Below are 20074 nucleotides of genomic sequence, written 5' to 3'. Positions count from 1 at the left end.
GCAAGGAAACGGACATCTTCAGGGTAAATTCTCTATTGTCTGGCTATACAATTTTTAAAATAACAGGGAAATTTTAACCTGGTTTTCTGAAAGATGAGAAGAATTAACCTGAAATGCTTTATTTGTTTGTTTGTTTGTTTATTCTCCAAAGCTTGGTTGGCATGTAAACAATGGAATTTGGCTTGCAGTATTGATTGCAGTAACAGAAACCAATTTGCAAATCCTTCAGCTGATCTTTTTTCTTTTCGACTGCACACCACCCATGATCTACAAGTTAAACTGCTTGTGCCCTTATGCTCTCATTATGATATGAGCCAAACTAAGCCAGACTCAGATTGTCTGTGGTGCTCTGTGGCATTTGCATTGTTTGCCAGGCACTCTGTAGAGTCCCATTACCACGGGCCTGGGCCTTCCTGGCATATTGGAGATGTTAAACCACAGTGGCATATGTGGCACAGAATGAGATTTTGCATGCTGGAACTGGCAGCTGCAGCCAGTAAGCACATATGAGTAAGTGTCTGAATAAGTCCCTTCTCTATTTTCTCAGGCAGCTATTTCTTTTGAACAAAAGCAATGCATCTGCTCCATTCCGGTGCCACTATGGCCTTCATGGCACTGATATGATGAATAACAACAAATGATGTATTTTCTGTAAGTTATATTTGTTGCATAATATTGGTTAGTGATCAGAGAATTAACGTATTGCTAGTTTTGTGATTTTATTTATTTATTTATTTTTATTTGCATAAGTTCAGATTCTTCATTGGTTCATTCCTCTTCTTATCATCAAAAATCAGAGGTGAGCCTTGTATGTGCATTGGGAAACAGCTGACCCAGTGCTCACAAGCATGGAAGCACGCCTGGCGAATGTCAGCTGTGCTGGGGGAGCTCCCCCCAACAGCTGTGGTGCAAGAGCTGTGCACTTTGCAAACTTTACTGTCAAAATAAGGATTACTTGGGCTTCAGGAAGCTTAATCTTGGGAATAGGCCTCTTCTCTCAGGTAACAGTAATGGGAAGAGATGGAATGGCCTCAAGATGCACCAGGGATTTGGATTGGGTATTAGTGATGAGAGACTGGAATGGGCTGCCCAGGGGGGTGAGAGCACTGTCACTGGAAGCGTTCAAGAACTGTGTAGATGTGGCACTGAATGACATGGCAGCTCCAGGAGGGTTTATGTAGCCTGTTGCATAGTGTACACTCTTTTTCTCTCTCTCTGTACTTGAAAAAAGAGCAGTATTCCTGGCTTTTTTGTGTGGTTTCTCAGCCACATGTTTGTTCAGTGTTTTTACCTTGGCTCGTGTGATTACAAAGGAAATAGTGCAATAGTCCCTCAAACTGAAGGAAAGGAGCAAATCAAAACACACATCAGTCTCCTTAGTGAGAGTGCCACCTACCTCAAGGCTGAGGAAAATGCAGTGTACATGATTTTACTGCTTGTGAAAATGAAGAGATGGGAAATGAAAAATATACCACCCTGTCATTGAAAAATGTGTACCTACAGAGTTGAAGCAATGACTGATGCTGTGCAGGTGGTTTTCCTCTTGCCAGGGAGAAGTGTAGTAGGGCCAAAGTCTTTTAATCTGTTGTAAATATAACCCAAGATTTACAGTTGGAATCAGACTTGAAAATGCAAATGGATTTTCAATTACAGAGTCTGCTCCATCTTGATGGCTTTCATACAGAGCTTTGTCTGGACACAACAGCTGTTCTGCCTGTGTTATTTCTTGCTTTATTTTATTTTTAGACTTCTCTCGTATGTAAAATGCCAGGAGATGGACGCAGACCAGGATACCTCGTGGTGATGTCTGCTAAATAAATAAAGTGCTCACAGTAAGACTGGAGTGAAACTGTGTTTGAAGTGTTTTCTCCCTTATTTAACACTGCACAACATACAGACAGAGAGAGTCAGTTTCAGTTAGTAAAAGTTCTAATCAGGACTTTTTGATCACCTTTCCACTCCTAATATAGCTAAGCTGGATAATAATGGGATGCAGAAGTCCGATCGCCTTTCAAATCAGCTTTTTGCTCGAAATCACCACCTGGTGACTATTGAAAGACTCCTGAGGGCTCTACATTCTGTCCCTTAAAATTAAAATTGGGGAAAGCTGGTGATTACTCACTGACTGATCACTTGTTTAAAAATGCCACCCTTAAAATTCCTACCTATGAAAATCACTTGCATATTTCTGCTTGAACTGTCCTTGATTTTCAAATTTAACAATCATCTGTTTTTCAAAACCAAATAATTTTGTTTCATTAATTCCTCTTTTTCAACATCTGCACATTTTTACTGCTGTTTATTGCTATTATTAAAGACGCCTATTGGACTGTTCATAAAGTGCACCTGCTCAGATGCAAACACCAATGAGAATTTAATACTAAAATAGGAGTTCTGAGTCCAAATTCTGTTGCGGACCTATTTCCCAGTGCACACATTATTTTGTTGCTTGGAGACTGCTGTATATTCTTGCTTTAATCTTTCTTCCAAAGTCTAACTTTGTGCTTCTAATACAGCTGGAAGACTAGAAAGTATTCTATGTTTCCAAACTTGTGTAGGAGGGAAAGGATGTGCAGGGAAAAAAAAAAACCAACCACCAAACCAAAACCCCCAACCCAGCTCTCTGGAGACTTGGAGCCACCAGGAATTTTTGTTTGTGCTGGGAAAGTCGGACATGACTGCAGGCTCCAGCGGGCTTCCCTCACAAGGCAAGCGTGTGTTCTTTTCCCAGCCGAGAATGGGAGTTATGAGAACCATGACAATGGCCTCTTACATTATTTCTGAGAAGAGAGCTCTTCTGTGGTTGATCTTACTAGAAGCCACGATGAGAAATTAGAGTTCATTTTACTCCTCAGCCATTCCCTACCTATTTCTCTTTTCTGTCTGTACTTTTTGCTTTCTCCTCTGCCCCTGTCTTCGGCTCTTCTCTCTTTAGCCTTAGAACACTGCAGGGCCGCCCGTGCCCCTCAGAAGATTGACCAGTAATACAGTTGTATCTGCACTAAGTTTGCTTCTGTGAGCAGATAGCAGTAAGCTATCTGCTGTTGAAATGTCAGTTCAAGCTGTTCTCACAGGCATTAATCCAGGAACTTTGTTTGCTTTCTGCAGTAGGATTACTGTGGTGCCAAACAATGTTTTGTCCAGTTTCCACCTCCAGACTTTTATTCTGACATTAGAAAAGTAGTGGACAAAAATACATTGCTACCATTCAGAAAAAAATAATTCATCATCTGTTTTATATGAATGTGGATAATGGAGCTGGAATTATGGAAATGTCATTTTTGCAATATGCCCAGACTTCTGAATGAGAGAGATTCCCAAACAGACGTCTTCCAAAGTCACATTTCAGACGTGCAGCTTCCACCAGCAGGACCTCTGGCAAGGCTGGCGAGAGCACGGCTGCAACTGGGGGAGTTTGGAAGCAATCCCCACTGCCCGGAAGCTTGTGAATGTCTGAGCTTTGGATTTGTGCCTCAGCAAGACAGATAGTCCAGAAAATCTTACCAAGAGAAATCGCAAGATAACTTCTTTACTAGCGAGGTGCTGGAACGGGCTGCCCAGAGAGGTTGTGGATGCCCCATCCCTGGAGGTGTTCAAGGCCAGGTTGGATGGATTCAGGTTGGACGTTAGGAGACTTCTTCTCCAAGAGAGTGGTCAAGTTCTGGAATGGACTGCCCAGGGAGGCGCTGGAGTCACTGTCCCTGTTGGTGTTCAAGAAATGTTTAGATGTTGTACCGGGGGACATGGTTAAGTGGGAAATGCTGGTGATAAGTGGAAAATTGGACTGGATGATCTTAGAGGTCTTTTCCCACCTTGGTGATTCTACGATTGAACCAGAATAAATATGGCAAAACTCAAACTGGCAGATGGATTTCTTTATAAAATGTGGCACTGCCTCATAAACGCCCAAGCACCTCCTACTCGACTCTGGCAGAAAGCCATCCCCTATTCCAATTTTGTTGCTCTCTAGCAGTACTAAGAGCATGGAAGCTTTGACCATTCAGTGAGAGGCATGGCGTGTTCTCAGAGAGTCCCTTGTGGGGCTGGAACCAACGCCAGACTGTGTCACAGGGCTCCTCAGTTGGTCAGAGGGATGTTTGTTCCCAGCCACTCCTCGCTGCATCCAGGATGAATGGCTCCAGACTGACCACTACAATTGCATGGCAGTCCCTGGAGAGAAGCGATTTAAGCTAAGGGACAACAATGCTACAGAAACAAATTCGTCTAAACTGGACAAAATTGTTTTCACACTGGTTATTAAAAGAAGGTTCTTAATAGAGTTTTTGAAGAGCAGCCGGAAATATTAAAGGGGTAGAAAACCCTAATTAGTTTTAAAATAGACCTTGTCATATTTTCTGGGTGTCTTATTCATACTGGGCTGCAGAAGTCTCAGCAGCCCTTTAACCTGCTTTCCCATGATCAAGGGGTCTCCTGGAAATTCAAGGTCATTTGTTAACTCTTATCCCTGCAAGACATAGCTCTCTGCTGGCTGATGCTGTTCTGCTGTGATCACACTGAGGTCTGCTTTCCAAATCCACACCACGTGCATGGTGATGTGGGGGAGACACCTCTCTCTCTAATTTAGCACTGAAAAGAACCCCTTCCTCTCAAACTGAGGTGTGTGAATGTGCTCTATGCCAATGTCAGTATTACTGGAGGAAATCACCTCTATAAATCACCTCCCTAACATGTGAAAACAGACATCCCAAACTGAGACATCAAAATGAATCATATGCTTGAAAATCTCCTCTTTTCCTCAGTCACAAAGTGGGGGTGGCAATACTTCCATACCTCTGGGAAGCCCTTTGGCTAAGCAAATCCTAACCACATGTAAGATATTCTCTAAGGAGAGCATTATTTGCCTGGTGATACCTATTGTTCTAGTATTTAAAAAGAAAAAAAAGAAAAAAAAAAAACTCTACACAAATTTTGGAGCACTACACAGGGTTTATTTTGAAAAAGAAATCAAAGAATGTTTTTTTCAACTCTGAGCCAGATGGAGAGAAAAAACCAAACGTATTCCATCTTAAGAAAGGAAACACATGAGAACTTTCAAAAATATTTTTGCCAAGTTTTTTTTTTTTTTTTTTTTTTTTTTTAAATTATTAAACAGCATGGAAAAAGTGAGGTGGAAATGGTGAATGAACAAATAGACTCTGGATTGAGGAAGGCCTGGTTTCTAGAGAACAAAGGTGTTTTCCATCAAGTGCATTGCTTTTCTGCCTATAGATATCCAAATTACTTTAAGTGAACGTGAGTATGCACTGCAAACTGTATAGCTACCTCCTCATCCCAGGCTATGGGAGAACTAGGATTCTGTGAAGGCTCAGGGCTGACCCCATCATGTACTTTTAGTATGAAGAGCATGGTGGCCCTTTTTTTCAAAGGCACTATATGGAGAGTATGAGTTGCAACAGGAGAAGTTTGTTCTTGATACAAGAAGGAACTTTCTTGCAGTGAGAACCACCAGTCACTGGAACAGCCTCCCCAGGGATGTGGTGGAGTCCCCATCGCTGGAGGCATTCAAGACGCAGTTGGACAGGCAGCTAGATGAGCTCACCTAGACCTCCATTCCCCACCAAAGGCTGGATGTGGAGATCTTCAGGAGGTCCCTTCCCACCTGGGCTGTTCAATGACCCAGGCTGGAGGCAGTGCCAGTGAAGACAGCTGTGTCCTTCTGCTTGTCCCTTACCATCACTTTTGGGGTGAGCTGCTCCTGCATGGTAGCACACAAACTGCTCCTTCCAACCCAAGCCATTCTATGGTCCCATGGGCCAAGGTCAAGGCAACATTCATGCAGAGGCTTGTCTGAGGTGCTTCGCATTCTTCCATCAAGATGTTTTACCACCAGTTTTATTTTGTCTTGCACAGCTCCAGCCACTAAAACAAAGTTTCTAGCATTCTGTTCATTGCAGGAGCGATGAACTAAAACTGCAATTAAGGGATAAGATAGCCACAGCCATGCTTGGAAGTAGGTTGGTGTAAGTAAAAAGGCTTTTATAAAAATAATTTTCATCAATTTTATTCTCAATGTCTCCAAATGTTTCTGGCTGTTTGTAGACACTGATCTCCACATGTCTCTTGGTTACACAAACATGCACGAGTAAACAACTACATCTCTGCTTAGTGCTTCCTTTATTGGAACAACTGCGAGTATTATTTATAGACATCACAGAGGATGAAAGTTAGAGATTTATAAACTCTAATTAGCTGAAGATGATTCAAAATAAATTAATTACATGACTCAGACATGGATTTAAGAAATCCAGCACTGATGTAAATCACAATGACTCTGCACCCTCTCTGCCTTCCTCTCCCCTCCCTGAGTGCTTGCCAGGGGATAGGAACTTGCCTTCAATTTGATATAAACCAAGAAAAAAGAGTGACGGAAATGTAAACTCAGTATGCCAAGGTATACTACTTGTGCACAGGAAGGAAAGCCAAAACTCTAGCTGGGATAAAGTAATTTCCAATCGCTTAGAATTTTCCATACAACCTGTGCTGTCACTCAAACCATACAGAAAGCAGATTTAACAGGCATGTTTTCCAGACTCCATGTGGCAGCTCTGGCTTTCTTGACAATTTCTTGGCCCATTCTAGTGTCCTGTTTGCATCCTTGCCAGTCTCTTCTTTCTATGACAGGTCTTAGAGCTGTCCCAGCACCCTCCCAGTTCTCTCAGTGATTTCCTTCTCTGTGGCCATTTGACACCTCCATTTTCCTCTTGCAGGAATAATGGGTTGGAATAACTGACTGTCCCAGCCCGCCTGGCTACTGAGTCCAGATTTTAAGGATGACTGAATACAGTAGGCATGCAAATGCAGCATTCATCTCCAGGCAGCTTCAGAGAGTTTAGACCAGGCACACTTTGCTTCCCAGTTAAAGGTGGTTAATTAGAACATGAATTACAATCCAGCATTGAAAATCACCTTGAAATAAGTATTTCATTTATAAAAATGTTACATCTTTAAAGTGTCCTAGTTCAGTGGTTATTTCCATGCTTGATTTGGCATAGCTGCTATGCTAGATTACAATATGCTAAGCAGCTCTTGCTGATGAACAGCTGTATCTGTAACCTTATGCAGGCATAAATGTAGCTGTAGCTGTTAATAATCACTGCACAGAAAACCTCTGTTGAGGGAATGGAGGGCAGTGAATGAGTCTTGGATTATCTGAACTTGAAATGTAGAATCACCCCTATTGCTAACGGAAAACTGATATTAGGGTGACCAAAGAGTGTATCTGGTGCTTACACAGAGGTTTCTTGTGAGCTTCTTGTATTGATACAGGATCATCACATCACTAAAAATCACAAAGAGCTTCATTTAACTGGACATTCAGAATAGGCTTAATATATCAAAATATGCCAGATAGACAGCAGTGCTTCTCTAACTCAGTCTGGCTCTGCAAGGCTTCATTCACCATGGTTTCTGCAAAATAATGGTGTTGTACCTTGTTATCCAAAAATAGCAGCTTAACACCATCTCTACAGACATTGTGTAATATATATGTAAAGACTACAGCATGTATCTACACTCAACTCCTAGGTGCAACAAGACAGGGTGTATAGTAGAACCACACTGTATTCGATACCTGATGAAAAAGCCAAAAGAAAAGTCCTGGAAATGCAGTGTGTCTCAAGAGAAGCACAGCCTCCAAGATGGCAACACACAGTCTGTGTGGCTGCAATACACAGACCTTTCATTTTACAGAAATATACACATTTTTCTTCGCTCCTGTCTCACATCTACTGCGCGCCACAGGACATGTTCCCAAATGCAACATTTTCTGTATTTTCTTTAAGTAAGTTATACTTAAAGCATCTCTTCCCCTCACCATCACCACAAAGAATGAACACCGGAGGGAGTGTGGGATGTAGGAAAGCGGCAGTCTTTAATTGGATGTTCTTAGGAGCAATATTTGAAAATCTGAAGTACAAAACCACGTCTCCTTCCAGCAGAGCTGGAGTGTTTCAACAAACTTATCTACATTCGGCCAAGGCAAATGGCAGGTCAGGGAGCAAAGGAAAAACAACTCTTCTTCAGAAGAAGCCAAAACAACTTCCCTCGATATGCCATGTGGCCATATGAAGAGCATAAAAACCAGGGAACCAAAACCAGGGGTTGTGCTAACGAGCTTCAACAGGTCGCTAATTGTTTCAATTCCTGATAAGCAGCACTGCTGCCTAGACAATGGCTCAAGGGAACGTGGAGGAAGCTGTCTGGTTGATGATATCATCTCACTTAGCCACACTGCTTTCTGTTTTGTAGCTTATTTTCCAGTTTGTTTGGGAGAGAAGTACTAGTCCAAGAAAACAGAGAGATCAATTTACAAAGTACTTTGGAGAAATGCAAGTTGATCAGACTTTCTGAGTACGGCATGTTTTTATTACCAAATTTTGAAATCTATCTTGAAAAGAAACGTATTTCTGCAAGTGCAGCTCTTCTGTTTCTGTTTTCTTAAAATCCCTCCTTGGGGCAATGCGGGTAGCACCTATTAGGGCAGGATTCCTCACAAACAGGGAGAAGGAATGAAAACATTTCAAGTTCTGTGGCATTTCCTCAACAATGGAAGAAGGTTGGAAGGCAGGCAGGAAAGCACAGAAGAAGGAAGGAAGGAAGGAAAAACTTTTATTAGCACGGTCTTGGCAGAGTACCCTGATGGAACACAGCTGAGATCAGAGCTACAGTGAGTGTCTAGTCCTTAGTCAACTTCATTGTTACACACACAGACTAGATTGCGTAAAACAAGGAAAACACTACCTAAAATTTGCTTTAAAAGTTATTCAACCAGAACAAATCATCTGGGAAAGTACAAATATTTCTAACTGGAAAAATATTTCTCTACAGCTGAGCTAGGCCTGGTAGCAAACCTTAGTGAATTATTAGTACCTTTATTGTTTTCTTTGGCCCCTCTGCACTATATTTGTAAAAAAAAGTCACTAAAAAAGAGAACAATTGTAAAAAGCAAATATTTTGTACAAAAATACAAAGTTTTAAAAGCTCTTAAAAGTATATTCCATATTATTGATAAGAGTTGGACTATATATATATATTTATATAAAATCTATATATTTGTGTATCTGTATAATTTTCCTACATTTGGGATTTTAGCAAATGAAACATCCTGTTTACACGGTTGCTTTATATGTTTTTTTATATATGACTGACCAACAGTCTTACTCAGATTGAGAGAATGTCTTTTTTTGGAAGGCACAAGTTGCTGATATCTGTGGTTACTGGTTGGGAAGAAAAATCTATAGCAGAATTAGTCCAATGGTATTTCCTGATGCTGTGGGGTGAAAGGCTTCAAACAGTCGGATGCTGAAGAAGAGTCGCTGATGAATTCCTTTATGCAATTTAACCAGTTTTCAGTGCTTGCTTTTGGTTTTGATATTTTTTTCTTTCTTTCTTTTCTTTTGTTGTTGTTGTTGTTGTAGGCAGTGTTGCTCTCCCCTAGGATTTTCTTTTTCTTGAAGTGAATTTTCACAACATGTAGGTATCTGTAAAGTCACAGCCTTTTACGCTCCAAATATTTGCCCTACAATATGAGAGAAAAAAGTCAAACAGAACCTTGTTTAACACATAAAAGCCTTGTGAAGATTAAACACATTTCTAAAAAGAAAACTTACTGAGATCAAGGTATGTTAAAATTCTAACTGGACTCATATTCAGATTCCATAAGTCCTGGAGGATAAATATTTGTAAACCATTAGGCTTTTTTAAAATAACAAATGTATGCAGGGAAAGGAGAACACGTTGTGTTGTTACTTACATATAGTCCTTCACTCTGGACACCCAAACAGTGTTAGACACACACAAAACTTGTTCAGCACTTTGTTTGGTTTTGCTGTAGGGGGATGTTTTTGTGGATGGGAAGTACTTTTGGCTCTAGCTGGCATTTCCATCTGCCTTTGCTAAAATTTAGCCTACATGTTTGCAAGTGGAGCAGCTGGGCACTCTCAGCAAAGCAATGTTACACCAGTTGTACGTAGGTGTTAACAATTAGGTGGAACAAGGCCCTGAACACCATTACCGCCTCGCTGCATAATGGCGGGGATGGATTCCAAAAAACCATGCAAACCACTCTGCACTCTGCCTGTATATCTAGAAAGAGAGCCCCCATGGCAGCTGCCTGGCTGACTGCTCAGCCATGAGGCCATTTACAAGCCCTCCACTGCACTGGCTACTATTTGCAACAGAGCAGTTGCTTGTGGCATGGGGACTTGGCTCCTCAGCCCAATGGGACATCTCTTGGCAGCATTCTTGTCTGAATTTTAAGGCCTTCTTAGCAGTCACCAAGTGCTTCCTGTTGCATAAACTCTCAGAACAGTGTTTGTTTTTTGAAGGCCGGTCCCGGAACCAGCCTAAAGGCCAGTTTTCACACCTGCTTGGCCGTTGAGTTTATAAAAACAACTTGCAGTGTGGCCAGGGTCTGAAGCACATGTGCCAAACCATGTCTGAAATTTTAGGCATGTTCCAAGTGGCCAAGAGGCAGAGCACATGATGCCTGCAGTCAGTCTGAAGGCTGCTTTTCCAGAGAGTGATCAATCCAGCATCCACATCATGTACATTATTAGCACTGCCACTGGAACTAACCTTATGCCTGGCTCATCTCCTCACTACCTACCCATTACCTAGATTTAGACTGGATATAAAGAAAAAGTTTTTTACCATAAGGGTGGTGAGGCACTGTAATAGGTTGCCCAGAGAGGTGGTGGATGCCCCATCCCTGGGGACATTCAAAGTCAGGATGGACAGGGCTCTGAGCCACTTGATGTAGCTGTAGGTGTCCCTGTTCATTGCAGGGGAGTTGGACCAGACAATCTTTAAGGGTCCCTTCCAACTCAAATGATTCTATGATTCTATCTGTGTGAAATGTACTTGAATTTGACCTGCCACATATAGAGTGAAATAATCAAATTGTGCCTCGCTTACCTTTATCCATGTCTTTTTCACAAATGAAATTGTTAACGTCTTCACAGTAGAAGTCATTCCAGAGCCCAGCGTAGATTAACCCAGCACAATCTTCTCCTGGCCCGTGCCCATGACTCCAGTTATCAGGTTGCCCGGTTTTCCAGTTTCTTTCAACAAAAAAGCAATAGATATTATTGCACAATGCGGCACATATGATAGTTTTTCAACCACAAGAAATTAACAAAAACATCATGAGATCTGTTCTGAAAGGGAAATACACGTTGAGACAAACAATACATGACTCTTGCTGAAAATGGAAAACAGATGTATAACAGAGAAGGGAATCTATTTGGCTTCAGGCTGCCAAGACTCAAAGACCTAAAATTAGACCAATGAACTTTATTTTAGTTTCTGAATGCACATGCACATGCAGTGGGAGTGCTCCATGTGCATCGTTCTGAACCTGCACAGTGTGCACTCTTCATTCCTGCCAGCAGATGGTACTGTGAGAAGCTGGCAGAAAAAGATGGCAGTGTGGTGACTTGGCCAGTCACTGAACCGAGATGGACCTCTTGGGAGGCACAGCAAGGGTTATCTAACTTAGAGATCAGTGTTTCAACAGAAGGTGAAATGTTGAGCTTATAAAGAATGTACAAAGTATGTATCTAGATATATTTCAAGATCATTAGTCTTCATGGGGAAAGTTCACGCAGTATGTAAAGAGCTTGCAGGAAGTGTTTCCTCATCCTGTTTTTGTTTAACAAGTGAGACACACTTCCAAAGTTGGGATTTAAAAGCTCAGTTTTCCTGAAGGAACAGGTTGTTGACCAGAACTTGTGATTGCTGGCTGATATGGGCTGCGCTCAGTAGAAAATATGCCTGCCTGACACAGAGCATCTGAGCAGGCACCTGGGAAGACGTGTGGCTTTCCAAGTAATGAAATACTTTGAAAATAAGAAACTGACAGCTCTGAGGTTATTACAGGGCACCTAAACCCATGGTGTGGTGGAAATCTATTGAAAGCAGTGGCTGAAGCAGGACTCTGGCACAGTGCTGCCATAAAGAGGATGAAAAATGAAAGCAGGGAAGGAGAAAAAGGGAAAAATATTATGGCTCATTTGAAATGCATCTGACTTTTTCAATGTTTCTCATCAAAATGAGCACCTATGAGATCACAGCTAATTATTTTGTAACAATTGACTGACTGAGCCTGTTTTTTTGGAGCACAGCATGCTCAGCTCTGAAAACTCTTTGGTATTAAAAATGTGGGTGTTTGAAATCTGTTCAATTTAGGACAAATTAGGTGTAACCCTAGGATTTCTGGAGAGCTGCCAATTCAGTTCTTGGCCAGCCAAAGCTTAGACACCCTTGTTTCGAGCATTTTCCTTATGTTCAATGCTTTCCACATGGTTTTGGTCTTTATCTAAAGGCTGGCCATTTTTTATCAGAACCCTCTATTTATAGCCACTTGTAATGCAAATAAGGAAAATTCAAACCAAGACAGAAAAACTGTCTGTGCTTTCCATCTCAACTTTGTAATAAAAGTCAGAAGGCAATGTTTTGGCAAGGAATGCTTTGCTGTGTAGTTACGTGATTCTTTCATTCAATGTTCAGCCTTCCTTCTGGCGAGGAAATAAAGCTGTGTGCATAGAGAAGGGAGAGAGAAAAAAAAGTTCAACAGCACCCTCAGAAAAGAATTATTTCATTGGCATCTACAAACCTCTGGATCCATGGGATAATTTCTAGATGTTGTTTACAGAAGGGTTGGCAAGAATGGTAGATTCTGCAGAAAATAAACACTATTGTTTTTATTTACATACGTGTAAAGCGGTAAGGATCCATCCAGCCACCTCCATTCATTTTCCTTCTCTGAATCTGTAAGTCCAATCCAGAAGCTGCCTTTCCCCGAAATCTGCCTCTTTATCCATTGCTGCGGAAGAAAGATATTAGTGCATAACAAGCAAATACAGTCTTTGGAGATATTAAGCTGCAAGAGCATCTTTGCTATCAGAATAGGAATGCCTGGAGAAACTTTTTAAAGCTGAAGACAGGTTTCATGAGTTTGCTTTGTGACAACATATCTATTAGTACTATCTGCAGGTGAGGTACAGAGAGCTAGTCATCAAAGTAAGGTGGATGTAAAGTCACAGCTAACATCTTACAGATACAAATGGAAGAAAAAAAAAACAAAAACAAACCGATAAACCACCAACAGACAGGAAGCACTTGTATCGTGATGTTCCCTATGCCACATAGCCACAGAGTAATTATGTTTAATAGTACTAAAAGTACAGCTAGATTTATAGTTACATTAAAAACATCTGTGGGTCACAGTAGTCAGGTTGCATATATTAAAAAGAATTTTAAAATAAATTATTTTCAACGCTGAAAAAAGTCCACATTCTGGGTTGTATGCACAGCATACTGGACTGCATCTTCAGAGGTTTGAAACTCCTCCAATTCTCACCATTCTTCCTGTGCTCTGTGACCAGAACTTTCAGGGTGAGATGCTTCTCACAAGGAATAACTGCTGAGCAGAAGGTGGACAAAATGCTAACTGAAGTAAATCAACCACTGTGTGCACTTTCACTATATGAATTTATGATGCTCTCAGCTTCCCACTTACTTTGCTGCTTCAATATGTTAAATAAGCAGAGATTCCCTCGAAAAATTGAAAGAAAAGGTAGTTAGTTACCTGTTCTTCTTTGTTGTTTATGATAACCAAGCGCGATGCCTTCTCTTCACAGAATAACTTTGCCTCTTCAAAAATTTCTCTTTCAATTGAAAAGTAGTAGCATTTTTCTGTGTAGTTCTTCCAATGAGGAGAACAACCTATGATATGATTTTTTTTGCATGAAACCAATTACTCATAAATCAATGAGACAACAGTAACTTTCTGCATAGGGCCAATAATTAGGGGAGTATCCCATCTACAATGCATTGCCATCTAACATATTTAGGTATGTTTTGAGAATCTATTTACGAAAATCCTGACTGTGAAATCAGGGTTAAACCGTGAGGCCAATGGGACCATTTATTCCACATACAACTTAGGATTTTTCTGTAGCTGTAAACAATAAATTGAACCAGCTTCAGACTCTAAGTGGGAAGACTAAGGTATAGCTTCACTTGACAAGGGTCTTTATGATTAATCTCAGAGACTGAGATGTAGCAGAGGTTGAATGAACCAGTGACTCTGGTGAACACCCTCCACCAGGTATATCTGTATCACAGTGAAAGATGCACACGTTTCGATAGCTTACCGTTAGCCTCAGGCACTGATGTAGGTTCGCTTTGTAGTGCCATTGGCATCCCTGGACCTGGTGGCCCTGGTGGGCCAGGTGGGCCTTTTGGACCAGGCAGCCCAGGGACTCCAGGTAGCCCAGGTAGTCCTCGAGGTCCTGGTACTCCTGGCTCTCCCACAGTTCCTTGCAGGCCTTGAAATCCTGGTGGGCCTTGTGGCCCCTGTGGACCATCTTTGCCTTGTGGACCTGGTGGCCCTGGGTCTCCGCTTGGTCCAGGAAGACCCGTTTTGCCAGGAGAACCTCTCTGACCTTTGGAGCCTGGTGATCCTCTTGAGCCTTTCCCTCCTTTCTCTCCTGGTGGCCCAATTGGCCCAGGTGGGCCCTTTTCACCTGCAGGTCCTGGTGGTCCAGGCTCTCCTTTCTCTCCTTTTTGTCCTTTTAGGCCAGCAGGGCCAAGAGGACCTTGAGGGCCTCTGTCACCTTTAGGTCCCCTTGGACCAGGAGGGCCTGAAACAACGTAAGCATTCAAAGTGGGAATACAGAAGAAAACAAACAAAAAGCCCACCTGGGGTCCCTCTTTAATATATCTCAGATGAGTGACGCTGGATATGCAGCACTGTGAAAACCAGGCTAACAGCTACTTGCAGCTGTGCTTGTAAAAGTAAGTCTGCTTCTCAGGCTCTACACACCGTTTCTCTTTTCTGAGCTTCCACGAAATATAAAATTTAGAAGAAAATCATCTGATGCATCTTGTCCTATGAACCCGACAGTACTATGATGCCTCAGGTGACCAGTTGAGGTGCACAGCAAAACATGCTCTGTGCTGGTTGTGCATGCACTCCCATTCTCCTATTCTGCTGTACTTCCTTTTCCTTCCAGTAATATCTCCTCTCTTAGACTACTGGACTGCTTTTCCTGCAGTGCTGTTTCTTACTCTGTCAATAGTGGGTTGTCAAAGAGACAAAAAAGATGGACAATGTGCAATAGGCCAACAATAGGAAAGGCCAGTTATATTCACTAGCTGGTAGGTTATAACAGGAAACGGAACAATATACAAGATAGGAAATGGTAAGGCTGTGGCAGTTTTCCATATATAAACATCAAAATAATTTTAGATTCAAATTATTTGATCATGGGTGATCAAATATTTTGCCTACGTATATTTTTTTCAACATCATTTAAATTCCTTCAGACATAAATTACTCAGCTACAGTAATTTAGACCTGTGTGAAATGAAAAAGCTTAAGGTTACTGACTTGTAATCTTGGCTCTAATTCAGACTTAGTCTATTTGGAACATTTAGTTTTCGCTTGTGATTAGAGTTTTAGGCCTGGCTGGTTCCATCAGGTTGGCAATATTCATGTTCTTTTCATTTGACTGGGAGAAACCTCCTAAACTTGATGCTATTTATTCCTGGAGAAAATAAAATATTCCAGGATTAAAAAATAAGCAAAGTAGGATGTATTCTGGCGAAATAACAACGGGCTTAAAGTAAAATCATAACTTGTTTTTCAGTTAGGGTGGACCTTTCTGGGAATAGTCCAACATATATTTTTTAGCCATTTCCTCCTTAGCTGGGATTGGTTTCTTGAGGTTCCACACCTTCACTAACTTATTTTAGAAACTAAATCAAAAGCAGATCCAGGCAGTCACTCAGAATAAAATCTGCTAAGTCAGAACCTTCTTTCATAACATCCCCATTCTAGGTATGTAACGAAGGCATTGGAAAATTAGTAAGGAAAATTCAAGCTACATTTACATTTCCGAAGTTCAGGATTATATAATGGAAAACACCAGAACTGTGTACCAACGTGCATTAACTTAAACAGAAATAAAGTACTGCAAATAGGAATTCATCACAGTCCATTACGAGCTTCACTGGAGAACCTACATACCTTGTAGGATAGTGAAGTTCTTGATGAGCTGGCCGTGTTTGGAATCTACCAGCTTCATTTCTTCCATGATTACTGACAAATTGGCAACTTCAACATCTAACCTTGACCTCATCAAATCCTGTTGCATCTTGAGTGATGCAGAGTCTAAACGAATATTGGCTAGTGTGCTGTTCATAAAAATCAGCTCATCTGAATGTTTACTTAAGGTGTCTGTACAAGTTGTCCTGACCTCATTGAGATTGCTAGTCAATGTCCGTAGATGATGAGCAGTGTAGCTGATGTTGCTAATTATATTGACTATATCAGTCTCAAAGACCTGGAACCTCTCTTCCAATTGGCTGAATTTGGCAGAAGTTCTGTTTTCATATTCTTTATGCTGTTCCTGAAGATCCTTCAGATTTTGTTCATTGGCTTGGGCAATTGTGGTAATATTCTCCATTTGCCCACTGAAGGAACTGAGCTGATTGTTCATGTCTTCAAGTGTATCGTTATTAGCTTTTGCTAATGCTGAGTTGTTGGCAGCCAAAGTCTGTAAATTTTGTACTTTTTCCTTAAGCCAGTCAGTGTCCTTCCGGGCTTGAAGGACAACCTGCTGCAGGTTTTGAAAGTCATTCTTGATTCTTAGAATAGCCAAACTTGTATCTTCCATAGACTTCTGCAGGACACTGATAAGATTTCTTTGCTGTATTTGTGTCAAGTTTAAGTTGTTAAGGTTCATGATGACCACATTATGAGAATGCACTTGGTTTTGCAAATTTGTTTGGATATTACTTGTGTCTTGTTGAAGATTGTTTATATAGCCAGTATATGCCTGAAGAGTCTTATTGACACTGATGATCATGAAAGAGTTACTATCTAAGGCACTTCTCATTTGGCTCTGTCTATCATCTAGTACATTTCCAGATTCTTGGAGCTTCTCCAGTGTATCTTTGTTTCTGGTAGTTTTCTCTGCAATGTCATGAAGCTGCTGACGAAGAGCCAGAATGTCAGATCTGAAGCTAGACAGTTCAGTGTTAGTATTCAGGGCTTTCTGTCCAGCTTGGTCATCTGTTGTACAGACAAAAATATTAATGAAAGAATTTAAAATGTTTTTTAAAACAAACTATAAAAAATTACAATATATTTTAGGTATGTTATGGCTGTCAAAATGTTTTGTCAATAGGATTTCTTCAATATCTTTTCCAGACAAGAGAAATTACTGAGCAAAATTTTGTCACTAGACAGAGTAGAAATACAAAAGATGAAAACTTTATATCTTGCTGAGGGGAAAAAAATGGTGTTTCTGTTGTCACAAATATGAAAGCCTGCCATTAGAAACTATGACGAATACACACTGCCAAGTAGTGCTTCTATTTTGAATGAAAACTGAATGGTAAAAAGTATTTAAAATACCAAAGAGGTAACAGAAAATTTATGCTTTGAAGCTACAGCTGGCTTTTGCTGAAAGTTCAGAAGTAGATTCTAACAGTTCATATTTTCTTCCTCCTGTCTCTGGCAGGTGGAATATCTTCACTGTGATTTAGTACAAATAGTTCTGTATTTTTAAATCTTGGGTTTAATTTTAAAATAGTTATAATACCAATTTTAAAACAATTTGGGTAAAGACAAAAGCTTTGCCATCAGGTTATTGTAGACATGACAGGATACATTTCCTTTTTTCTCTTGAATGTACCACTGTTGCTCCTAATGACATTTCTTTTGCTTTTATTGTTTCCTCATGTTCTGACTTTCAGGAAAGCAAAATCATAACCATTAAGGTAACATCTCAGCTTTTGTTTGCACTGCTCTACAGTACACTCCCGGAACCTTGTTTGAGTGTAATTAAGCTTTTGAAGTTGCACAGTTCATCATTCAGGACAAAGAAAGTACAGAAATAAGCAGTCAACACTCACTTGGAGGGAATATTCCCTTTCTTGACCTCAATCACTTCCCTCTGCTAAACGCAGTCCATATATTTTTGTCCTATCAAAGTATAACTATGTGAATAATGTAGCCTGAAGTCCACCGATTCAGATGACTCCAAGAGGGGGCAGGATGGTTTTCATAAACTACAGTGAATATGGCTCTGTAAGGAGCTTTCTTCTGATGTGTTTGAAGGAGTCGCAATGGTGAACAGCAAGAGAAAACTTCAGCCAGAAGTGTTTATGGAACATAAACACACACACACACTGCCCTGTAACATTTTAATTTCCTCCACGGCAGATCCACTTAAATTGGGACTGATGGTCTGAGCACCTCATTGGCCATCTATCAGTAGTATGTAAACATATGTGGACATGAACTAAATCAAAGGTGCTCCAAGTGGTGATCAATTTAATCAACATGAAAGATTGCATGTGCTTTCAGGTGTAGCATTTATGCCTACATAGGTATCAGCAAAAATATATGCCACTGAATTATCCCACATTGTTGAAATAAACGCAGTGTGCAAATACTTCAGAATACAGCTTGGTTTTTAGCGGAAGAAGCTGTGAACATCAAGCTGCAAGCTAGTGAATTTCCCAAGCAATACAAATCTCAATATATTGTTTATGAAGTGAAACAAAATGTATTTCAAGAAGCACATGCATGTATGCACATATTTATACTTAAATAAGAAGTATTTACATAAACTATAAATCTGTGTATCTATAAGCTGATAATAAACAGCTTTGCTACCTTTCCAGACAAGGAAGAAAGGTAGAAATGTAAATAGAGTGAGTTGGGAATCCCTACCATGATTTTTTTCCATTTTCTTGATAATTAAGAACTGTGACTACATTTGGGAGACCTGAGCTCACAATAACTTTATATTTTGTATTCTCTGAGATGATTAAGACACATTTTATGGAAGTTCTCAACTTGCCTCAGACATGAAAGCCCTGAACTGCTGATTATTTTTTTATTTATTTTTATATTTTTTCCTTTATAATGGCCATCGGTTCTGAACTTTAAGTGTTACAAAGGCATCAAGATGGTTAGGTGACAGATATTTACTTTATGTAGAATCTCTGCCTTTGTTGAAGAGCTTCTGCTATATTTTACATCTCTAACTCAGAAAAAGACTCCCGAGGACAACTTTTAAGTTCTTATTTAGGTATGGATACATTCAGAGTGACTTCAGTAGGAAGTGTAAATATTAAAGTATGCTTAAAATGTTGCCCCAGGTAAAGACAGCCTTAACAAGTGTTTTCCCAAGTACTTGAGAAATTGAAACAGAAGTATCTTGACATAGCCAGACAGTTTTCAGACAAAATTCTGGCCTGTATCTTCCAGGAGAATACTGAAAAGTCATGATAAAAAGGGGCTTTGGTTGCATGTAGATTACCTAATTTCTTCAGATCACTCTCCACCTCTGTGAGCTTTTCTGTATATCTTCTATGGGATGTTTCCAGGCCACCTGTCACATTGTTCATTTTTTCAACAACTAGGGTAAAGAAAACAGCATGTTATGGAAAGAAGAAAAAGTCAAATTATGAAGTTCAGTAAACTACAAAACGAACCAAAAGAACACTACTAGCATCTAACTTAAAAAAGCATTAAATCTGGCCTGATGCCACTACACTCAGTTGTTGTGCTATGAAACAACAGCAGGATGAACTCCCATCTGCTGGTGATACCCAGCACACTTCCAGTTCTTCACTCCGCCAACAGTTCCCACACATTTCTTTACTCAGAAGCAACCTCCCTTATGAATAAAGAAATCCCTCTTTGTAAGTTTTCCTTATGAACCAAGTCCTTGTTTGCACAGAATCACAGAATCACAGAATTGTAGGGGTTGGAAGGGACCTCCAGAGATCATCAAGTCCAACCCCCCTGCCAAAGCAGGTTCCCTACAGCAGGTCGCACAGGTAGGCATCCAGGCAGGTCTTGAACATCTCCAGAGAAGGAGACTCCACCACCTCCCTGGGCAGCCTGTTCCAGTGCTCCGTCACCTCACTGTAAAGAAGTTCTTGCTCACATTTGTGCAGAACTTCCTATGCTGCAGTTTCCAGCCGTTTCCCCTTGTCCTGTCTCCACTCACCACTGAAAACAGTCTGG

General features: G+C 40.6%; 1 protein-coding gene across 1 annotated transcript in view; it reads right to left on the bottom strand.

The window, feature by feature from the left end:
- Positions 1–6006: 6006 nt before the first annotated feature.
- COLEC12 (collectin subfamily member 12) overlaps positions 6007–20074 on the bottom strand; it is a 93579-nt gene continuing 79511 nt past the window's right edge. Inside the window, exons 4-10 of the mRNA XM_042869908.1 lie at positions 19362–19460; positions 16055–17101; positions 14178–14666; positions 13610–13746; positions 12735–12844; positions 10936–11081; positions 6007–9538 (exon numbers count right to left, since the gene is read on the bottom strand). Of these exons, the coding sequence (XP_042725842.1) occupies positions 9519–9538; positions 10936–11081; positions 12735–12844; positions 13610–13746; positions 14178–14666; positions 16055–17101; positions 19362–19460 (2048 nt within the window). The 3' untranslated portion in view covers positions 6007–9518. The remainder of the gene's footprint in view (positions 9539–10935; positions 11082–12734; positions 12845–13609; positions 13747–14177; positions 14667–16054; positions 17102–19361; positions 19461–20074) is intronic.

The sequence above is a fragment of the Lagopus leucura genome, unplaced genomic scaffold (genome assembly GCF_019238085.1).
Source record: "Lagopus leucura isolate 7727_CA_CO unplaced genomic scaffold, USGS_WTPT01 Super-Scaffold_100002, whole genome shotgun sequence".
Lineage (NCBI taxonomy): Eukaryota > Metazoa > Chordata > Aves > Galliformes > Phasianidae > Lagopus > Lagopus leucura.
This window is presented reverse-complemented; position numbering and strand designations above follow the sequence as displayed.